This window comes from Ostrinia furnacalis, unplaced genomic scaffold (assembly GCF_004193835.3).
Source record: "Ostrinia furnacalis isolate ACB-3 unplaced genomic scaffold, ASM419383v2 OfSCF7462, whole genome shotgun sequence".
NCBI classification, from domain to species: domain Eukaryota; kingdom Metazoa; phylum Arthropoda; class Insecta; order Lepidoptera; family Crambidae; genus Ostrinia; species Ostrinia furnacalis.
Genome location: NW_021137701.1, coordinates 110296 through 128728, shown reverse-complemented (window position 1 = coordinate 128728; position 18433 = coordinate 110296). Strand labels below are relative to the sequence as shown.

Here is an 18433-nt window from a genome sequence, read left to right as displayed (position 1 = left end):
ATCCCCTAAGAGCGAGCGGCAGATATTATGTCGGCGACTGCTTGCGATAGTTGTAGGCGACAGTTAGCTACTTTAGACGACAGTCTCCGACTCGCGCCTTTCGCTGTCATGACATGTTGATACTCTGACTATACGTTAGTGACTGCCCGTTTTCGAGAGTCGCGATGCATCGGCGACCATCGGCAGTATTCGTGATACGTCGGCTAAAGTCGTCTAATTTAAATATCTGTCGTCGGCGACTGTCGCCGATCGTAGCCGGCTTAAAGGTAGCCTTTCGAAGCGAGGGGTGGCCAACTTGATTAGACATAAGATCTACTGTTTACTAACGAAACCCTGGGCGATCTACCACTTACATACTTCTTGAAATCTTAAATTAAACAGCATAGTTTAGTACACAATCATGTAGTAGGTATTTTTTGCCTTGCCACGAGCGACTGGACTAATAGTCGCGATCAACCGGTCGATCGTCAGTGGTGCCGCGACAGAGCGGCAAATAGATGTTCTATGCAAATGTATGAAATTCTAGGGAACGTCATTCGAACGCACCGACACTGTCGCGGCGTTAGGCTAAAGGTAGCCTTTCGAATTAAACGTCACAGACGCAGCGTCTTTAGCTTTGGTCTTGTGCCACCAACGCCGCGTGACTAACTCGCTTCGAAAGGCTACCTTTAAGACCAGTGGTTCTTAACCGGTGGTCCGCGGACCACTGGTGGTCCCTGCAGGCATTCCAAGTGGTCCACGAAGACATCGTAATAAACAAGTGACGTGACGTGATGAGTCGAGTCAACACAACGCAAACGTCGCACAGTGGGCGAGAAATCGACCTCCGCTTTCATAGGATTTTGAAAAAAAAAAAGGTCCCTGACAAGACAGAAATTTGGTAAAATGGTCCCTCGTGACTTAAAGGTTAAGAACCACTGTTTTAGACCAAAGCTAAAGACGCTGTCTGTGACGCTTAGTTCGAAAGGCTACCTTTATTTGCAAGCAATCCCTCCATAACGTCGCTCGTCTGCGAGCTATCTTAACATGCTGCTGATGATGATGATGTCTTGCCTACAGTTTGACACTAGTTTCTCCGTTCCAGCGATATGTTCTGCGCCGGCCGAGTGCCCGAGGAGGATCTGCGGCGAACGCAGCGCGCGTGTGGCGGCGCCGTGCTGACGTCAGTTCGGGAGCTGACGCAATCGTCGCTCGGTCACTGCCGCGCGTTTACTGAGCGACAAGTTGGTGGCGAGCGGTATAACATCTTTACTGGTAAGTGTGGGGGACTGTCACATGGTAGCATGATGTACCTAGGTGGCCTAGGGGCGCTGACGTCACGCGGGCGGCCCTAGACTGCCTAAACCATACATACTACCTCTGTAACATTATGGATGCATTAAAGAATTGAGTAATTGAGTAGGGGCGCCTTTACTGAGGCTCCTAGGAGGCCTAGGGGCGTCTTCACCGAGGCCCCTTCATTGCCTTCACCGAGCAATGTAACATCTTGAAAAGTGAGTAGAGGGCGCTGACGTCACTTAGGCGCTCCTAGGGCGGTACATCTAATCACCGGTGGGTATGTGAGACGGTGACGTCACGCTGGAGCTATCTAGTGGTGACGTCACACGGAAGCTTGCCAGGCGTGTGGCGACGCCGTGCTGACGTCAGTTCGGGAGCTGACGCAGTCGTCCCTCGGTCACTGCCGCGCGTTTACTGAGAGGCAGGTTGGAGGCGAGAGATACAACATCTTTACTGGTGAGTGTGGGGTTCTGACGTCACGCTGTAGCTCACCAGGCGCCGTGCTGACGTCAGTTCGGGAGCTGACGCAATCGTCGCTCGGTCACTGCCGCGCGTTTACTGAGCGACAGGTCGGCGGAGAGAGATATAACATCTTTACTGGTAAGTGTTAGGTTCTGACGTCACGCGGGAAGCTCACACAAGCGTTCTTAGACGGTCTCGGGGTTTCATTAGGCGCCCGTAGGCGGCCTAGGGGACTCATTAGGCGCCCCTAGACGGCCTAGGGGACTCATTAGGCGCCCCTAGACGGCCTAGGGGTCTCATTATTCGCCTCTAGGTGGCCTAGGGGTCTCATTAGGCGCCCCTAGACGGCCTAGGGGTCTCATTATTCGCCTCTAGGTGGCCTAGGGGTCTCATTAGGCGCCCCTAGACGGCCTAGGGGACTCATTAGGCGCCCCTAGACGGCCTAGGGGTCTCATTATTCGCCTCTAGGTGGCCTAGGGGTCTCATTAGGCGCCCCTAGACGGCCTAGGGGTCTCATTAGGCGCCCCTAGGCGGCTTAGAGGTCTCATTAGGCGCCTCTAGGTGGCCTAGGGGTCTCATTAGGCGCCTCTCGGTGGCCTAGGGGTCTCATTAGGCGCCCCTAGGCGGCTTAGAGGTCTCATTAGGCGCCTCTAGGTGGCCAAGGTGTCTCATTAGGCGCCTCTCGGTGGCCTAGGGGTCTCATTAGGCGCCTCTAGGTGGCCTAGGGGTCTCATTAGGCGGCCTAGGGGTGCCTTCACAGAGCGGTGCAACATTAACCAATAAGATGGGGGTGCTGACGTTACGCAGTGTCTAGGGGCGTCTTCACCGAGCGGGTCAACATTTAATGGTGAGTGGGGGGTGATGACGTCACGCGGGAGCTCACTAGGCGTGCGTGAGCGCCGTGCTGACGTCAGTTTTGTCACGAGTTTCTTCCGCTGCGCTCTGAAAAGGTATCCCAACTAATATTATAAATGCGAAAGTAACTCTGTCTGTCTGTCTGTCTGTCTGTCTGTTACGCTTTCCCGCTTAAACCTCGCAACCGATTTTGATGAAATTTGGCATAGAGATAGTTTGAGTCCCGGGAAAGAACATAGGATAGTTTTTATCCCGGTTTTTGAAACAGGGACGCGCGCGATAAAGTTTTTCTGTGACAGACAAAATTCCACGCGGGCGAAGCCGCGGGCGGAAAGCTAGTTCTAAATGAAGGTAAAAATTACACACTATATTAAGAATCGATTTTTTAAAAACGTGTAGTTCTACGTACTATGTATTACTTCCTTGTAGTGCACTTTTTTAACTCTGATGTCAGCAAAGAAGGTTTGCATTTTATAGGAACTTGACATACATATTTCAAGGATATTTCTCTCCTCTATTACCCTTCCTACCTTATACCAATCCTACTCCTAACCTACCACCTTTCCTTCCCCAGGCTATAATAAAGAAGACGCTCCCAATGGTAAGCCATGATGTCATGTTGTTACCTGTATTGTAGTCTTCCCATATACCCATAGTTACCATAGTCCCACCGCTGCAACTCCTGTTTAGCCAGGATCTGCAGCTTGACTGTAAAACCGAACCAGTGAAGGCTAAAGTCTATAAAAAACTATCTTGCTAATCCTTCTAGCTAAGCTAAATAAGCTTTGACTAGTACTTGTGTTGTTGGTGATATTTTTAGTTAAGTAGTTGCAGTTAGGCGGTTATCACACTGCACCGCGCTCCGCCGCGGTACGCGGGACGACAGATTTAATCATTATATGCAAGTACCTCAGTTTGTATAGAAAACACGCGCGGCACAACACACTGACAACGCGTCTGCGCGCGGGATTCGTTATATGTCGCCACACGGACCGCGGCAAAGCGCGGTGCAGTGTGATAATCGCCTTAGGCTAGTGTGCTGATCACGCGAATGTTTATTTCCTTTGTTTGGTAACCATAGTATAGTTCTCTCTGTTCCTATCTGTGTATATCTGTGCAGTTTTCTCTGTTCCTATTTGTAGAACTAATTATTCAAAGAATAGATTTCTTGTTCGTGCTTGCAACACACATAATGTTCGATACAGTCACATTGATATATTCAATTGTTCTCTGCGTGTTTTTACCTCACATATTAGGAAGGTTGACCACGTTTAAGTGGGATTATTTTGTTTCTGATGAGCGTTTAATTACCTAGTTAAATTAATACGAAACTTTTTATAATATGTCTTCGCTATTGACATATTAACATTAGAAACTTTTTTGGCTTATGAATAAACTAAACTTTTCATGTACCTATATGTGATATAAAAGCTGTATGTTTCTTTCATTAAATAAATAAATAAGTTTTACTTTGTTAATATACTGCGTAGGTTAGTATCAAAGGTGTTTAAAATGATGTTTAGTATGGAAACGTCATAATAAACAACTGTTCAACGCTTGTATAACTTTTTATTACACTAAGACGGTAAGTTGTGCTAGTCTCACTATGTTTCGCCTGTTTTTATGTATGTTTAACTTTATATTTGTTTTCTACAGGTTGTCCCGCCGCCAAGACTTGCACGCTCATACTCCGCGGAGGCGCCGAGCAATTCTTGGAGGAGACTGAGCGCTCGCTACACGACGCCATCATGATCGTGCGTCGGACCATCAAGAACGACGCTGTGGTCGCCGGTGAGTGGATAATCAACCTTATGTCAAGGCAGTAGGGTCCATTTTAGCATAACAGAGAGTTTGTGATCTTGCGAAGGACCATAAAAATGACGGGTGAGTGTAAAGTGAACCTTAAGTCTAGGGAGTAGAGTCCATTTTAGCACAAAAGAGGACTTTCTGAATGACGTGCTAGCCGGCCATTGTAAAATGAACTTTAAGTCTAGAGAATAGAGTTCATTGTAGTATAAACGGAGCGCTCGCTACACGACGCCATCATGATCGTGCGTCGGACCATCAAGAACGACGCCGTCGTCGCTGGTAAATGTTGATTAATATTACTTCTATAGGAAGAGGTATTCACAGTGAGTGAGACCTCAAATTAATGTTTGTGAATACGGGTGTGAGTTTTTACGCTGCTAATTCTGTTCTGTGTTTCAAAGAAGTTGCGTGTGAAGCAGATTATCGAACGCACAGGCCACAGCGTTAGAGCAATAGAGCTCTGTGTTCGTGTGTCACCCTGTGCGTCCACGCGCACTGTGAGACCTCATAATGTTTGTGAATATAACGTTATGTTTTTTAACAACTTTTTTGACCCTCTCTCATTGACTATGGAAAGCGTCTAAACAGCCGATCGCCGATGAAAATGTAGCATATGCGTGTGCTAAAATGACTCTAATTTTTAAAGGCTGTGTGTCTGATCAGGCCTGTTCATCTCCGCGAGTTTACATCGAAAACAAAACACACACGATGGCCCACCTATAGAGTACTATTCGACAAGTCCTCACATACGAGCGAACATTGACTCACGCACGCGTATTCTTGTGTATGATGGAAGAAAATAAAGAAAATGGTGTACTAAATACTGTGCAGTATTTAACTGCCTAAATAATAATAAAAACACAGAATGTACTTTTTTAGGTTGCCTCAAGCCACTGAGAGGTAAATAAGTGGTTAATATTATTCATGATAATTCATGCTAAATCATGTATTTCCTCCGCCATTTTCCGCAGTTTGGCACCTCACGTCACGTCACATCATTTTACCGAAGTCAGCCCTATAGCTTCGGCGCAGTGCCGATCACTGACGTTTGTCAACAAAATGGTGCTTGACTCTTGAGACAGGCTAAATTATACCATATTTTTAATGACATTGAGCATACATTTTTTTAAATACCTTCGCGAAGTAAAATTTCTGTACGTAGTACTTATTATTATTCTGTGGTCTGATTCTAAATGACTTATCTTCACAGGTGGCGGCGCAATCGACATGGAAATATCGAAGCACCTTCGCGAATACTCCAAAGGCGTCGCGGGCAAAGAACAGCTGCTTCTGGCGGGCATCGCGCGCGCCTTCGAGGCCATCCCGCGCCAGCTGTGCGACAACGCCGGCTTCGACGCCACCAACCTGCTCAACAAGCTGCGACAGAAGCACCACCAAGGTCGGGAAACCCTCCATTTTAGGTGTTACTTTCGTATGTGTCACTTTTAGGATGGGTGACCGTGTGACGTCCTTAAAACAACGAAAATTCTAGAAGAAAAAATCGATGATCGTCATTTGTTTCGAACGCGCGAAAGAAAAAACAAACTTATTCTTGCGATCGTCTTTTGTTTCGAACGCGCGTCGACCTTAAAGGAACTCGCAGGATAGTCGATTGTTTCGGAGTGATTATTAATAGCTGCGGTGGCGCATTGGTAAAGAATGTGCTCCATATCCGAGAGGAACCAAGATCAAATCTCGGTAAAAATACAAAAAGCAAAAATTTCTGAAATTTTCATAGTAGTTGAGTGTGATGATCAAAAGTGTTTATAAGGAGTCTTCTCAAGGAGGTTTCTTTAGGCCAGGTCTTTAAGCACTAGTGGTTTAGTTACCAAAACTTCATCAGCTACCTTAGTGTCTAAAGAATTGGAACAAAAGGATGAGTAGCTAGCCTGGTGTGTGACGTCACAAACATGGTGGAGGAAAACCTTCTGTAGGTAAGAATAGAGCAGTATTTCCAGCACCTCGTCTAGTAATAAAATCGTGTGGGATTTTAAACCTTCTGTAGCCAGCAATAAGAGCAGTGTCTCCTCCGCTCATACAGTGTGAGTCACGTTAAAGTGTACATATGAAAATAGATAAAACTAGACCTGTTTTTATCGACAAAAAAGAGGTCAAAATTTTTTTGAGATTTTTTTTTAATTTTTTATAGAATTTTTTTTCNAAACAAACTAATCCTTGCGATCGTCTTTTGTTTCGAACGCACGTCGACGATGAGAAAAAAACAAACTAGAAGTTTCTGCGATTGTCATTTGTTTCGAACGCTCTTTTTGTCTCGTGAAGAAGGCCCAACCTTGGTGCCAATATTTTCTGGATACACCACGTGGACGAGTGGCTTTGGGCCAATGTTTCTGGAGTCTGCCTATACGATTGCCTTTGTTTCGAAACGTTATCGGCTGCGGTGGTGCCTTGGTCTGAGGAAACGACGTTCAAATCTCGATTAAAAAAAAATTAGTTCAAAAAGCTAAGCGTTCAGCGCTTGGTATGATTCGTTGCATAGAAACACACAATTTCAAAGGGCGCGTTGAAATGTAGTGTTTTGAACTCCATTCACGATGTAAAAAGAAATAAATTACCATGTTTTTTTTCTGTTTAGCTCAAAGGTTAACTGGCAGAGAATTGGACTTATGTACCAACCTTATGGCATTAAAGTATGTATAAATAAAAGCTCCCATATTGTTCCAGGCGAGGTGTGGTACGGCGTAGACATTCAGAAGGAAGATATTTCGGATAACTTCGAAGCGTGTGTGTGGGAGCCGGCCGTCGTCAAGATCAACGCCATCACCGCCGCCTGCGAGGCCGCCGCGCAGGTAATCATCATCATCATCATCCATGAGCAGAAATCCATACATCCCCAACGCTGCTTAAAAAATGTGACTGGATAAGACTACCACCCCTACATAATCTCTAACCCTACCTAAGAATCAACTGGATCAAAATCCTACTTCCTAATAATATTATAAACGCGAAAGTTTGGATGTCAGGATGTCTGGATGTTTGTTATACAGGGTGTTTGGCGCATCGTGTGCCAAAATGATTTGGCGGATAGAATGGGTCATTTCCTATATTTTCAGCCCCCATAACACGTTCCATGTCAGGCGGCTACTTTTATATTAAGTTTTTTAGTAATTTCACCAAAATACCCAAATCGCATCATTTANATTGCATGTCATTATAATAATATTTTTCAATAGCGTTCAGCCTTATTGCGTTCCAGCGATTAGATCTAGGTATTTTCTCGAGGCTGGAAAGAAATGATAACGATGACACACATTATTTACCACTATTTAGGTCGATTTAGGTATAAGAATAGGATTTAAGATACCGCGCAAGCACTCTCAAATTTAACAGCTGCTTAAGACGATTTGACAGTTGTTTGAGTAATGCTTAGCGTTGAATGGCGTTTCAGTATGCGAAAATTCATTTAAGTGGCGTTTGAGTGCAACTTAATTTGAGAGGTGCTTAAAAATTGAGAACTGCTCAGATATTGTTTTGAGTATGCGAAATGTAAGTTTAGGAGCTGCTTAACTATTTGAGAAGCCGTCAAATATTTAAATGGCGTTTCAGTATTCGGCCGTTAGTATTTAAACACTAAGGTCCTAATTTCCTATAAACGCCATGTTGTCATCAGCCACTTTAGTGTCTCTAGATTGGGAGGAAAAGAGGCCCTAGGTTCAGAATGGTTCCCTATTCTGACGTCACAAACATATGGTAGAGGAAAATCGTCTTGCTATAATAGCATCATGGGGGTAGTTGAACCTTCTGTAGTTAGAAATAGAAGCAGTATTTCCAGCACCTCGTCTAGTAATAGAACCGTATGGGATTTTAAACCTTCTATAGCTAGCAATAGAGCAGTGCTTCCTCCGCTCATATAGTAAATGGGACCGTGTGGGGTAGTAGGACTGGTGTAGGAATCTCAACCTTCTCAAGCTAACAATAGAGCAGTGTCTCCTCCGCTCATATAGTAAATGAGACTCTGTAGTTTGGGTACCAGGACTGGTGTGGTATTCTAGACCTTCTGTAGCTAGCAATAGAGCAGTGTTTTCGCGCCAGCAAGGAGCAGCTGCTTCTAACGGTCATCGCGCGCGCCTTCGAGGCCATCCCGCGCCAGCTGTGCGACAACGCCGGCTTCGACGCCACCAACCTGCTTAACAAGCTGCGACAGAAGCACCACCAAGGTCGGGAAACCCTCCATTTTAGGTGTTCCTTTCGTATGTGTCACTTTTAGGATGGGTGACCGCGTGACGTCCTTGAAAAAATGAAAATTCTAGAAGAAACAATCGACGATCGTCATTTGTTTCGAACGCATATCGACGATGAGAAAAAAACAAACTTGAAAAAGCTAGAAGCTTCTGCGATTGTCATTTGTTTCGAATGCTCTTTTTGCCTCGTGAAGATGGCCCAACGTTGGCGCCAATGTTTTCTAGATACACGTTGGCCGAGTGGCGTTTGGAACCAACTTTTGGGCCAATGTTTCTATACGAGATTGTCATTTGTTTAGAACGCGCGTCGACGGTGAATGAACTCGCAGGATAGTCGATTGTTTCGGAGTGATTATTAATAGCTGCGGTGGCGCATTGGTAAAGAATGCGCTCCATATCCGAGAGGAACCAAGATCAAATCTCGGTAAAAATGCAAAAAGCAAAATTTTCTGAAATTTTCGTAGTGGCCGAGTGTGCTGATACAAAAGTGGTAGAGAGGGGTCTTCTCAAATATAGAAAGTGTCTTTAGGCCTTAGTATTTAAACACTAAGGTCCTAATTTCCTATAAACGCCATGTTGTCATCAGCCACTTTAGTGTCTCTAGATTGGGAGGAAAAGAGGCCCTAGGTTCAGAATGGTTCCCTATTCTGACGTCACAAACATATGGTAGAGGAAAATCGTCTTGCTATAATAGCATCATGGGGGTAGTTGAACCTTCTGTAGTTAGAAATAGAAGCAGTATTTCCAGCACCTCGTCTAGTAATAGAACCGTATGGGATTTTAAACCTTCTATAGCTAGCAATAGAGCAGTGCTTCCTCCGCTCATATAGTAAATGGGACCGTGTGGGGTAGTAGGACTGGTGTAGGAATCTCAACCTTCTCAAGCTAACAATAGAGCAGTGTCTCCTCCGCTCATATAGTAAATGAGACTCTGTAGTTTGGGTACCAGGACTGGTGTGGTATTCTAGACCTTCTGTAGCTAGCAATAGAGCAGTGTTTTCGCGCCAGCAAGGAGCAGCTGCTTCTAACGGTCATCGCGCGCGCCTTCGAGGCCATCCCGCGCCAGCTGTGCGACAACGCCGGCTTCGACGCCACCAACCTGCTTAACAAGCTGCGACAGAAGCACCACCAAGGTCGGGAAACCCTCCATTTTAGGTGTTCCTTTCGTATGTGTCACTTTTAGGATGGGTGACCGCGTGACGTCCTTGAAAAAATGAAAATTCTAGAAGAAACAATCGACGATCGTCATTTGTTTCGAACGCATATCGACGATGAGAAAAAAACAAACTTGAAAAAGCTAGAAGCTTCTGCGATTGTCATTTGTTTCGAATGCTCTTTTTGCCTCGTGAAGATGGCCCAACGTTGGCGCCAATGTTTTCTAGATACACGTTGGCCGAGTGGCATTTGGAACCAACTTTTGGGCCAATGTTTCTATACGAGATTGTCATTTGTTTAGAACGCGCGTCGACGGTGAATGAACTCGCAGGATAGTCGATTGTTTCGGAGTGAATGTTAATAGCTGCGGTGGCGCATTGGTAAAGAATGCGCTCCATATCCGAGAGGAACCAAGATCAAATCTCGGTATAAAATGCAAAAAGCAAAATTTTCTGTTATTTTCGTAGTGGTCGAGTGTAATGATCAAAAGTGTTTAGGGGTCTTCTCAGATATAGGAAGAGTGTCTTTAGGCCTTAGTATTTAAACACTAGGGTCCAGTATAAACGTCAGCGAAGAATTGGAACAAAAGAACTTGAGGCTAGGTTTAGGATGGTTGCCTGGTCTGAGGTCACAAACATGGTAGAGGAAAACTGTCTAGATAGGATTCTGGGGCAATCTTCTCTAGGTAGGAATAGAAGCAGTCTTTCCAGCACCTCGTCTAGTAATAGAATCGTGTGGGATTCTAAACCTTCTGTAGCCAACAATAAGAGCTGTATCTCCTACGCTCCATAGTAAATGGGACTCGTGTGGGTAAGTAGGACTGGTGTGGGGAAATCTAAACCTTATGTAGCTAGCAATAGAGCAGTGTTTCCTCCGCTCGCGCCAGCAAAGAACAGCTGCTTCTGGCGGGCATCGCGCGCGCCTTCGAGGCCATCCCGCGCCAGCTGTGCGACAACGCCGGCTTCGACGCCACCAACCTGCTCAATAAGCTGCGACAGAAGCACCATCAAGGTCAGGAAACCCCCCATTTTAGGTGTTACTTTCGTATGTGTCACTTTTAGGATGGGTGACCGCGTGACGTCCTTGAAAAAACGAAAATTCTAGAAGACAATCGACGATCGTCATTTGTTTCGAACGCGCGAAAGAAAAAACAAACTTATTCTTGGGATCGTCTTTTGTTTCGAACGCCCGTCGACGATGAGAAAAAAAAATAAACTTGAAAAAACTAGAAGTTTCTGCGATTGTCATTTGTTTGGAACGCGCGTCGACGGTGAATGAACTCGCAGGATAGTCGATTGTTTCGGAGTGATAATTAATAGCTGCGGTGGCGCATTGGTAAAGAATGCGCTCCATATCCGAGAGGAACCAAGATCAAATCTCGGTAAAAAAAGGCAAAAAGGAATAATTTCTGAATTTTACGTAGTGGTCGAGTGTGATGATAGAAAAGTGTTTTAGGGGGTCTTCTCAGATATAGGAAGAGTGTCCTTTAGGCCCTTAGTTTTTAAGCACTAGGGTCTAGTTTCCTATAAACGCCATCAAGCTACCTTAGTGTCTGAAGAATTGGAACAAAAGAACTTGAAGCTAGTTTTAGGATGGTTGTCTGGTCTGACGTCACAAACATGGTGGAGGAAAATCTTCTAGCTACAAGCATCGTGTGGGGTAATTCTAGAACCTTCTGTAGGTAAGAATAGAGAGCAGTCTTTCCAGCACCTCGTCTAGTAAATAGAATCGTGTGGGATTCTAAACCTTCTTGTAGCCAGCAATAGAGCAGTGTTTCCTCCGCTCATATAGTAAATAGGACTGTGTGGGAATCTCCAAGGTCGGGAAACCCTCCAACTGGTAGCTAGAGAATGTAGAGCGATAGTTGTCATTAATATGGTCGATCTGACGTCATTAATATGGCCACCAAGCTGCGACAGAAGCCCCACCAAGGTCAGGAAACATTCCATTTCAGCCCCAATTGGACGTGAAACTTTCGTTTTGGTCACTTTTAGGATGGGTGACCGCATGCAGAAGCCACGGCTCAGAAGCTGTGACCTTGAAAAAACAAAAATCGACGATCGTCTTTTGTTTCGAACGCGCGTCGACGATGAGAAAAAACAAACTTGAAAAAACTAGAAGTTTCTGCGAATGTCATTTGTTTAAACGCTCCTTTTGTCTCGTGAAGATGGCCCAATGTTGGTGCCAATATTTTCTGGATACACCACGTGGACAAGTGGATTTGGGCCAATGTTTCTGTAGTCTGCCTATACGATTGCCTTTGTGTCGAAACGTTATCGGCTGCGGTGGTGCCTTGGTCTGTGGGAACGAAGTTCAAATGTCGATGTAAAAAAATAAGTTCAAAAAGCCAAGCGTTCAGCGCTTGGTATGATTCGTTGCATAGAAACACACAATTTCAAAGGGCGCGTTTTAATGAAGCGTTTTGAACACGCCCTTCGACTGCCTATAAAATCATCGATATCGTCTTAGTTGAAGGTCAAACATCATCTCAATAGCGTCCGGTCCGCAATTCATGATGCATAAAGAAATAAATTACCATGTTTTTTTTCTGTTTAGCTCAAAGGTTAACTGGCAGAGAATTGGACTTATGTACCAACTTTATGGCATTAAAGTATGTATAAATAAAAGCTCCCATATTGTTCCAGGCGAGGTGTGGTACGGCGTGGACATCCAGAAGGAAGATATTTCTGACAACTTCGAGGCGTGCGTGTGGGAGCCGGCCGTCGTCAAGATCAACGCCATCACCGCCGCCTGCGAGGCCGCCGCGCAGGTAATCATCTACTCGGTGGACCGACGATCTAGTGAAAGGGGCCGTCCATATATTNATAGAATGTCAGATTTTGTCACTTGTCTAGGGGGCAGATCAATGAGGGTTTTCGCGAATGTAAAATCCGCCAGATGGCAATACGTAGACGCGAGGTCCAAATGCTGCATGATTGGTTATTTTTGACATGACATTGACAGATATGTCAAAATCCACCAATCACGCAGCAGTCAGACCCCACATCCACGTCCCGCCATCTAGCCTAGCCATCTTTCATTGGCGAAAACCCTCATTCGGGTGATTTCTGTTGCTATAGCTAGTGTGTGATTGAATAGCGAAAATTTAATTAGTTTACTTGCTGCGTAATCTGACTGAACTGCATGCATCATGTATGTCACCAGACCATCAGTGAAAAAAAGATCGCCTTTTTTATTTGGCATATTTCGATATTAACAGATGTTTACTATTTATGTATTCGTCATTAGAGTGATTAGGCCAGAAAAATAAATTAGTTTTTTAAAAGGCCTTAATATAGCTTTTTTGGAACTTTTTGAACCTTAAATAAAAGCCGTCATTATTATAAGCCATTTCATTGATATTTACCTCAAAGATTAATGTATTTCATTTTATTAATAGGAAAATGTCGTAGTTTTTTAATATCCGGTATCCGGCCGGATAGTGCGTTACTATCCGGTATCCGGCCGGATAGTAAATTTAGGCCGGATATCCGGCCTACCGGATAGTTACCGGATATCCGTTTCATCTCTAGTAGGTATTTAACGTGTTATTCACACAAAAAGGGGCTATAAATACAAATTTCGCAAATCAGTCCGAATAGAGTCAATGCACTAATTTAGGGAATTTGTGAAGTTGTTGTTATTATTTAAACAAGATTAGTATACCGTTTGAATGGGGATAGACTAGAGAAGTTTTGATAAAATCCGAAGTTCGCTATCTCTTTTAAAAAAAAATTTATAGCCATGTAAACTTAAATGTTCAGTCCATTTTTAACTTTTCGGAAAAGTTCAAAGCTGAATTAAAAAAAAACTAGATGATATTTGCCAGTAAATTTAGATTTGATGCAACCCTATGTCAATGCACGTCAAAACAAAATATTTACTTTGAGGCTNGGGGGGTCATTAAGAAATGACGATAGGATGATTGTAGGGGGGGGGCTAAAATCTGAAAAAATCGATGACGTAATTTATGGACGGCCCCAAAGTCGCGGAAAGCACCAGGACCTGAACCATTATTAAATTACCCATGGGTGAAGTTGCAGGGGGAAATTGTTAACTCCTACATCCCTAACTATGCGTCCGTGATTACCTCTCCCTCCTCCCCCTTGATCAGACCAGGCCTGTTCATCTCCGCGAGTTTACATCGAAAACAAAACACGCACGATGGCCCACCTACAGGATACTATTCGACAAGGCCTCACATACGAGCGAACATTGACTCACGCACGCGTATTCTTGTGTATGATGGAAGAAACTAAAGAAAATGGTGTACTAAATACTGTGTAGTATTTTACTGCCTAAATAATAATAAAAACACAGAATGTACTTTTTTAAGTTGCCTCAAGACACTGAGAGATAAATAAGTAGTTAATATTATTCATAATAATTCATGCTAAATCATGTATTTCCTCCGCCATTTTCTGCAGTATGGCACCTCACGTCACATCATTTTACCGAAGTCAGCCCTATAGCTTCGGCGCAGCGCCGATCACTGACGTTTGTCAACAAAATGGTGCTTGACTCTTGAGACAGGCTAAATTACACCATTCCATATTGTTAATGACATTGAGCATACATTTTTTTAAATACCTTCGCGAAGTAAAACTTCTGTACGTAGTACTTATTATTATTCTGTGATCAGACTCAGACTGGCTCCCCCCCCCCCGTAATCAGACTTTCCCATTGGGCTAAAAACTGTATACGCTTTAAATCATCATATTCAGTCTCCACTGCAGAAGAACATCATCATTTCAGCCACAGGACGTCCATTGCTGAACATAGGCCTCCCCCAATGATTTCCATGTTGCCCGGTTGGTAGCGTCCTGGGTATGCGCATGAGAATATAGTGCCAGCAGTATAATTAACATAGTCGCCGCACTATATTGGCGCATTTATTGTCCTGAAGCAGTGGTAGGGTAATACTGGAACGTGTAAAAGTGCTTTTTTAAAGCCTATTTGCAGAAATAAATTAGTCCCCGCCGTATATGATACATATAGTTCTCGCTATCAATGCCATCGTTGCTTGCGAGGTCGCAGCGCAAATATAGGTTAAGAGTTGTAAGAAACTCGAGTCTTTTAGTCTTCATTTCGAGACTTGAGTCTATTTTCAAGACTAGGACTCGTTAGTCGTTAGTTTTTTCGAGTCTTCTGAGTCATTTGGAACTAATTTCAAATTACAGCTATGGCTTTAGAGGATTAAGTCATGAGTTATTTTAAAATGACTCAGTCTTTGAGTTCTTTTTGGCAGGATACGAGTCTTTTACAAAAGACTCAAAATTCTGAAGGACTTAAGCTCTAAGTTTTTTATTTATAAAATTCGAGTCTTCAAAAATACCTCCAGTTCTATTAAATAAGACTCCAAGATCGAGTCTTGGAGTTGTTTTACAATACTAGGTCAGTCAGGCAGTGGGAATATAGTTCCCACGTATAACGCTATGTTTCTAACCTACACTTGTATTTCCAGATCCTATCCGTGGACGAGACGATCAAGAACGCCAAAGGCGAGGCGCCGCCCCAGATGCCGGGCCGTGGTATGGGCCGTCCGCGCATGGGATGAACAAACAAACTATCACTATATCTCCACTTCACTGCGTCTCCCTTGCTGACCACAATACTTAGGGCTCTTTCAAAAGACAATGCCCGAAATTGACTTACTTGACTTATGGTCCTATGTCCACTAGATGGGGCAGAGGGCGTCCACAACAGTCCTCCATCTCGTTCGGTCTTGAGCTTTTCGCTTGATCTCGCTCCAGGTTTTGTCGATGCCGGAAATTGGCGTCTTTCTTTTTTTCGCGCGGCCATCGACCAAACCAAGACCAAATTGTTTTTTGATTACAAAATAGTGTAATAAACCAAACTTACTATGACATGTATACCTCTAAACTCAGTCTGAACTGAGTTACAAGCATTAGAAGTTTGATGATTTTACTAGATGATACTAGATTTGCATTTTGCGCGCAAGTTTTGTATGAAATTGCAAATCTGGCATTGCCATTTCGGGAAGGCTGACGCCCTACCTGTAGCCTTATTCACGTAACAAAACATCAACAACAACAAATCGCTGAGTTGCGATCCTATCGAGTAATCGTTCTATCGAAAATGACCCTCGTGAATACGGATTTAGAACTGTTTTTCAATGGGACGACTTCTGAACGTCAGCGAGATCAAAATACGTGCTTTAGGCCACTGGTAATGGTACATCCAAATCCCCTTAGTTTGTCCTTAAGCCTTTAACGGTCTAAATTTTTCATTGTTTGTGGACCTTAAGACAAGGGATTAAAGTTCAAAATATGGTGGGAATTATATTCCCATTGCCGTATAAAGGGTTAAGTGACTAAGCAAGGACCCTGCCTAAATATTCTGATTTGCCCTTCCTGGTCCAGATAGATCTGTGTCAAAGCAGTAAATTATAATGTTTGCTTAAAATAAAAATGTGGCCAATTAATTTTTAAAAGAAATGTTAAAATAATTATTGTTATGTTCGCATTTAATTTATTTTATTTAATACATTAAAATGTTTATTATAATGTCAGCAAGGGAGGCTTTGCCTTAATGCTTCACAAACGCTAGAGTAAGTCACTTAGGTATTACTATATTGTAATGATTATTATTATAATAAAATACTTACACTGCTACACACGTCTTTTAATTTTGTATTTTAGGGCAGAGTGGCACCACTGGCATTGTCACTTGTCTCCACTGAGGATAAATGGGAAAAATAATCCCGGTTGTCACCAGTGGGGATACATACTTTAGTCAGACGGTAGGTTCACTTCTCGCTTGAGGGCAGTTTATTTTAGTAAAACATATTTGTGGCTACTGTAATAAAATAAAAATCTCTCACATGGGAAATTATTTCCCACTAACTTATCGCTGGACTACGTTAGGGCCTAGGCCTACATATTTTTATAACTGTAATATTAAAAATAATTTTTATTTAAGGTTGTTTATTTATGTGAGAAAACGTAATAGACAAAATTATCGCCTTACAACAAACTAAGCGTAGCGTGCACGAAACATAATTGATAAAGACCTTAATTAAAATGATAACGTTACTATGTAATTTAAGTTACATTGTAAGATTTTCACTCATAAAAACCTAGTTTAACACGTAACATAATACATACAGGGTGACAGGTAAAGCGATACATTCCTTGAAAGGGGTTAAAGTAGAGCTTATTTCCAGTCATTTAAGTCATATGACACCATGTCCGAAACTTGTTCATTTCCAAGTTATTCAAGATTTAAGTATTTTTAAAAAAATCTCCAGTTTTTATGTTAAAATGTACCCTTGTAATGAAGAATACGAAATAATGTTAACTTTTTTGTTGTATTCGTATAGCTAAATAACAAGATTGACATTTTAAATTAAAATTTGCAAGAAAGAATCGTCATTACTCAAGTAAAAGCTAAAAAACCATGTATTATTTTGCAAAAAAAAATTGTTTTAGGTAATTAAACGAAGAATTTCCAAGAAACAATGTATGGAATGTTGTGTACAAATTACAGAATTTAGTTCCTTGATTCATTAGCTATTCAAAAAGGTACAGGTGTTTAACAAACACTACATAATTATTTTTTTATTTGAATTTAAACGTCTNTTATGAAAGTATCTCACTAGACGTTTAAATTCAAATAAAAAAATAATTAAGTAGTGTTTGTTAAACACCTGTACCTTTTTGAATAGCTAATGAATCAAGGAACTAAATTCTGTAATTTGTACACAACATTCCATACATTGTTTCTTGGAAATTCTTCGTTTAATTACCTAAAACAATTTTATTTTGCAAAATAATACATGGTTTTTTAGCTTTTACTTGAGTAATGACGATTCTTTCTTGCAAATTTTAATTTAAAATGTCAATCTTGTTATTTAGCTATACGAATACAACAAAAAAGTTAACATTATTTCGTATTCTTCATTACAAGGGTACATTTTAACATAAAAACTGGAGATTTTTTTAAAAATACTTAAATCTTGAATAACTTGGAAATGAACAAGTTTCGGACATGGTGTCATATGACTTAAATGACTGGAAATAAGCTCTACTTTAACCCCTTTCAAGGAATGTATCGCTTTACCTGTCACCCTGTATAATTATGCATGTTTAAATACGTGCTCATTAAATGAAAAGTCGCTTCAAGGATTGATCGATAACATAACTGTAGTAAGTATTACGCATGTTATAATAACGTTTTGCATATTATCTTCGTCCAATCTCGCATGTAATAGAAGCAGAATTAGATTTCTAATCCTGTAGCCTTGCAGTGAGAAAGAAGGGTTTAAGAATCTAATTTGTATTACTATTACACTAGTATTATATTATCTGTGTTTCGAGTATGGGATGATGCATCTGTACTAGTATTATAATATGTGTGCTATTACATTATTGAATAGCAATTATTTTATATAATTTTAAAGTTAAAAACCCATAAATCTTTTGAATTGTTGCCTGTTCCTAATAAAATAAAGTAAATAACCTATGCTACGAAAAAACGTTTTGGGGACTAAAAATGTTTCCCACTTTCTACACATCTTTCCCTAAAAAAATTTTTTTTTCGCTTTTCATCATAGTAAACATTATTTTTGGTCAAGTTGTACCTACTGCCCAAGGAATAAATTGCGAGCATGTAACGTTAAATTCCAATGCCAGAAAAATTAGGAAAAAAAAAGT

At 42.2% G+C, this 18433-nt stretch overlaps 1 protein-coding gene across 1 annotated transcript in view; it reads left to right on the top strand.

Moving 5' to 3' along the window:
* Positions 1–16216, top strand: part of CCT7 (chaperonin containing TCP1 subunit 7) — a 34968-nt gene extending 18752 nt beyond the window's left edge. Inside the window, exons 10-15 of the mRNA XM_028320925.1 lie at positions 1085–1278; positions 2395–2403; positions 4252–4386; positions 5615–5803; positions 7087–7211; positions 15223–16216. Coding sequence (XP_028176726.1) covers positions 1085–1278; positions 2395–2403; positions 4252–4386; positions 5615–5803; positions 7087–7211; positions 15223–15315 — 745 coding nt within the window. The 3' untranslated portion in view covers positions 15316–16216. The remainder of the gene's footprint in view (positions 1–1084; positions 1279–2394; positions 2404–4251; positions 4387–5614; positions 5804–7086; positions 7212–15222) is intronic.
* The last annotated feature ends 2217 nt before the right edge of the window (positions 16217–18433 follow it).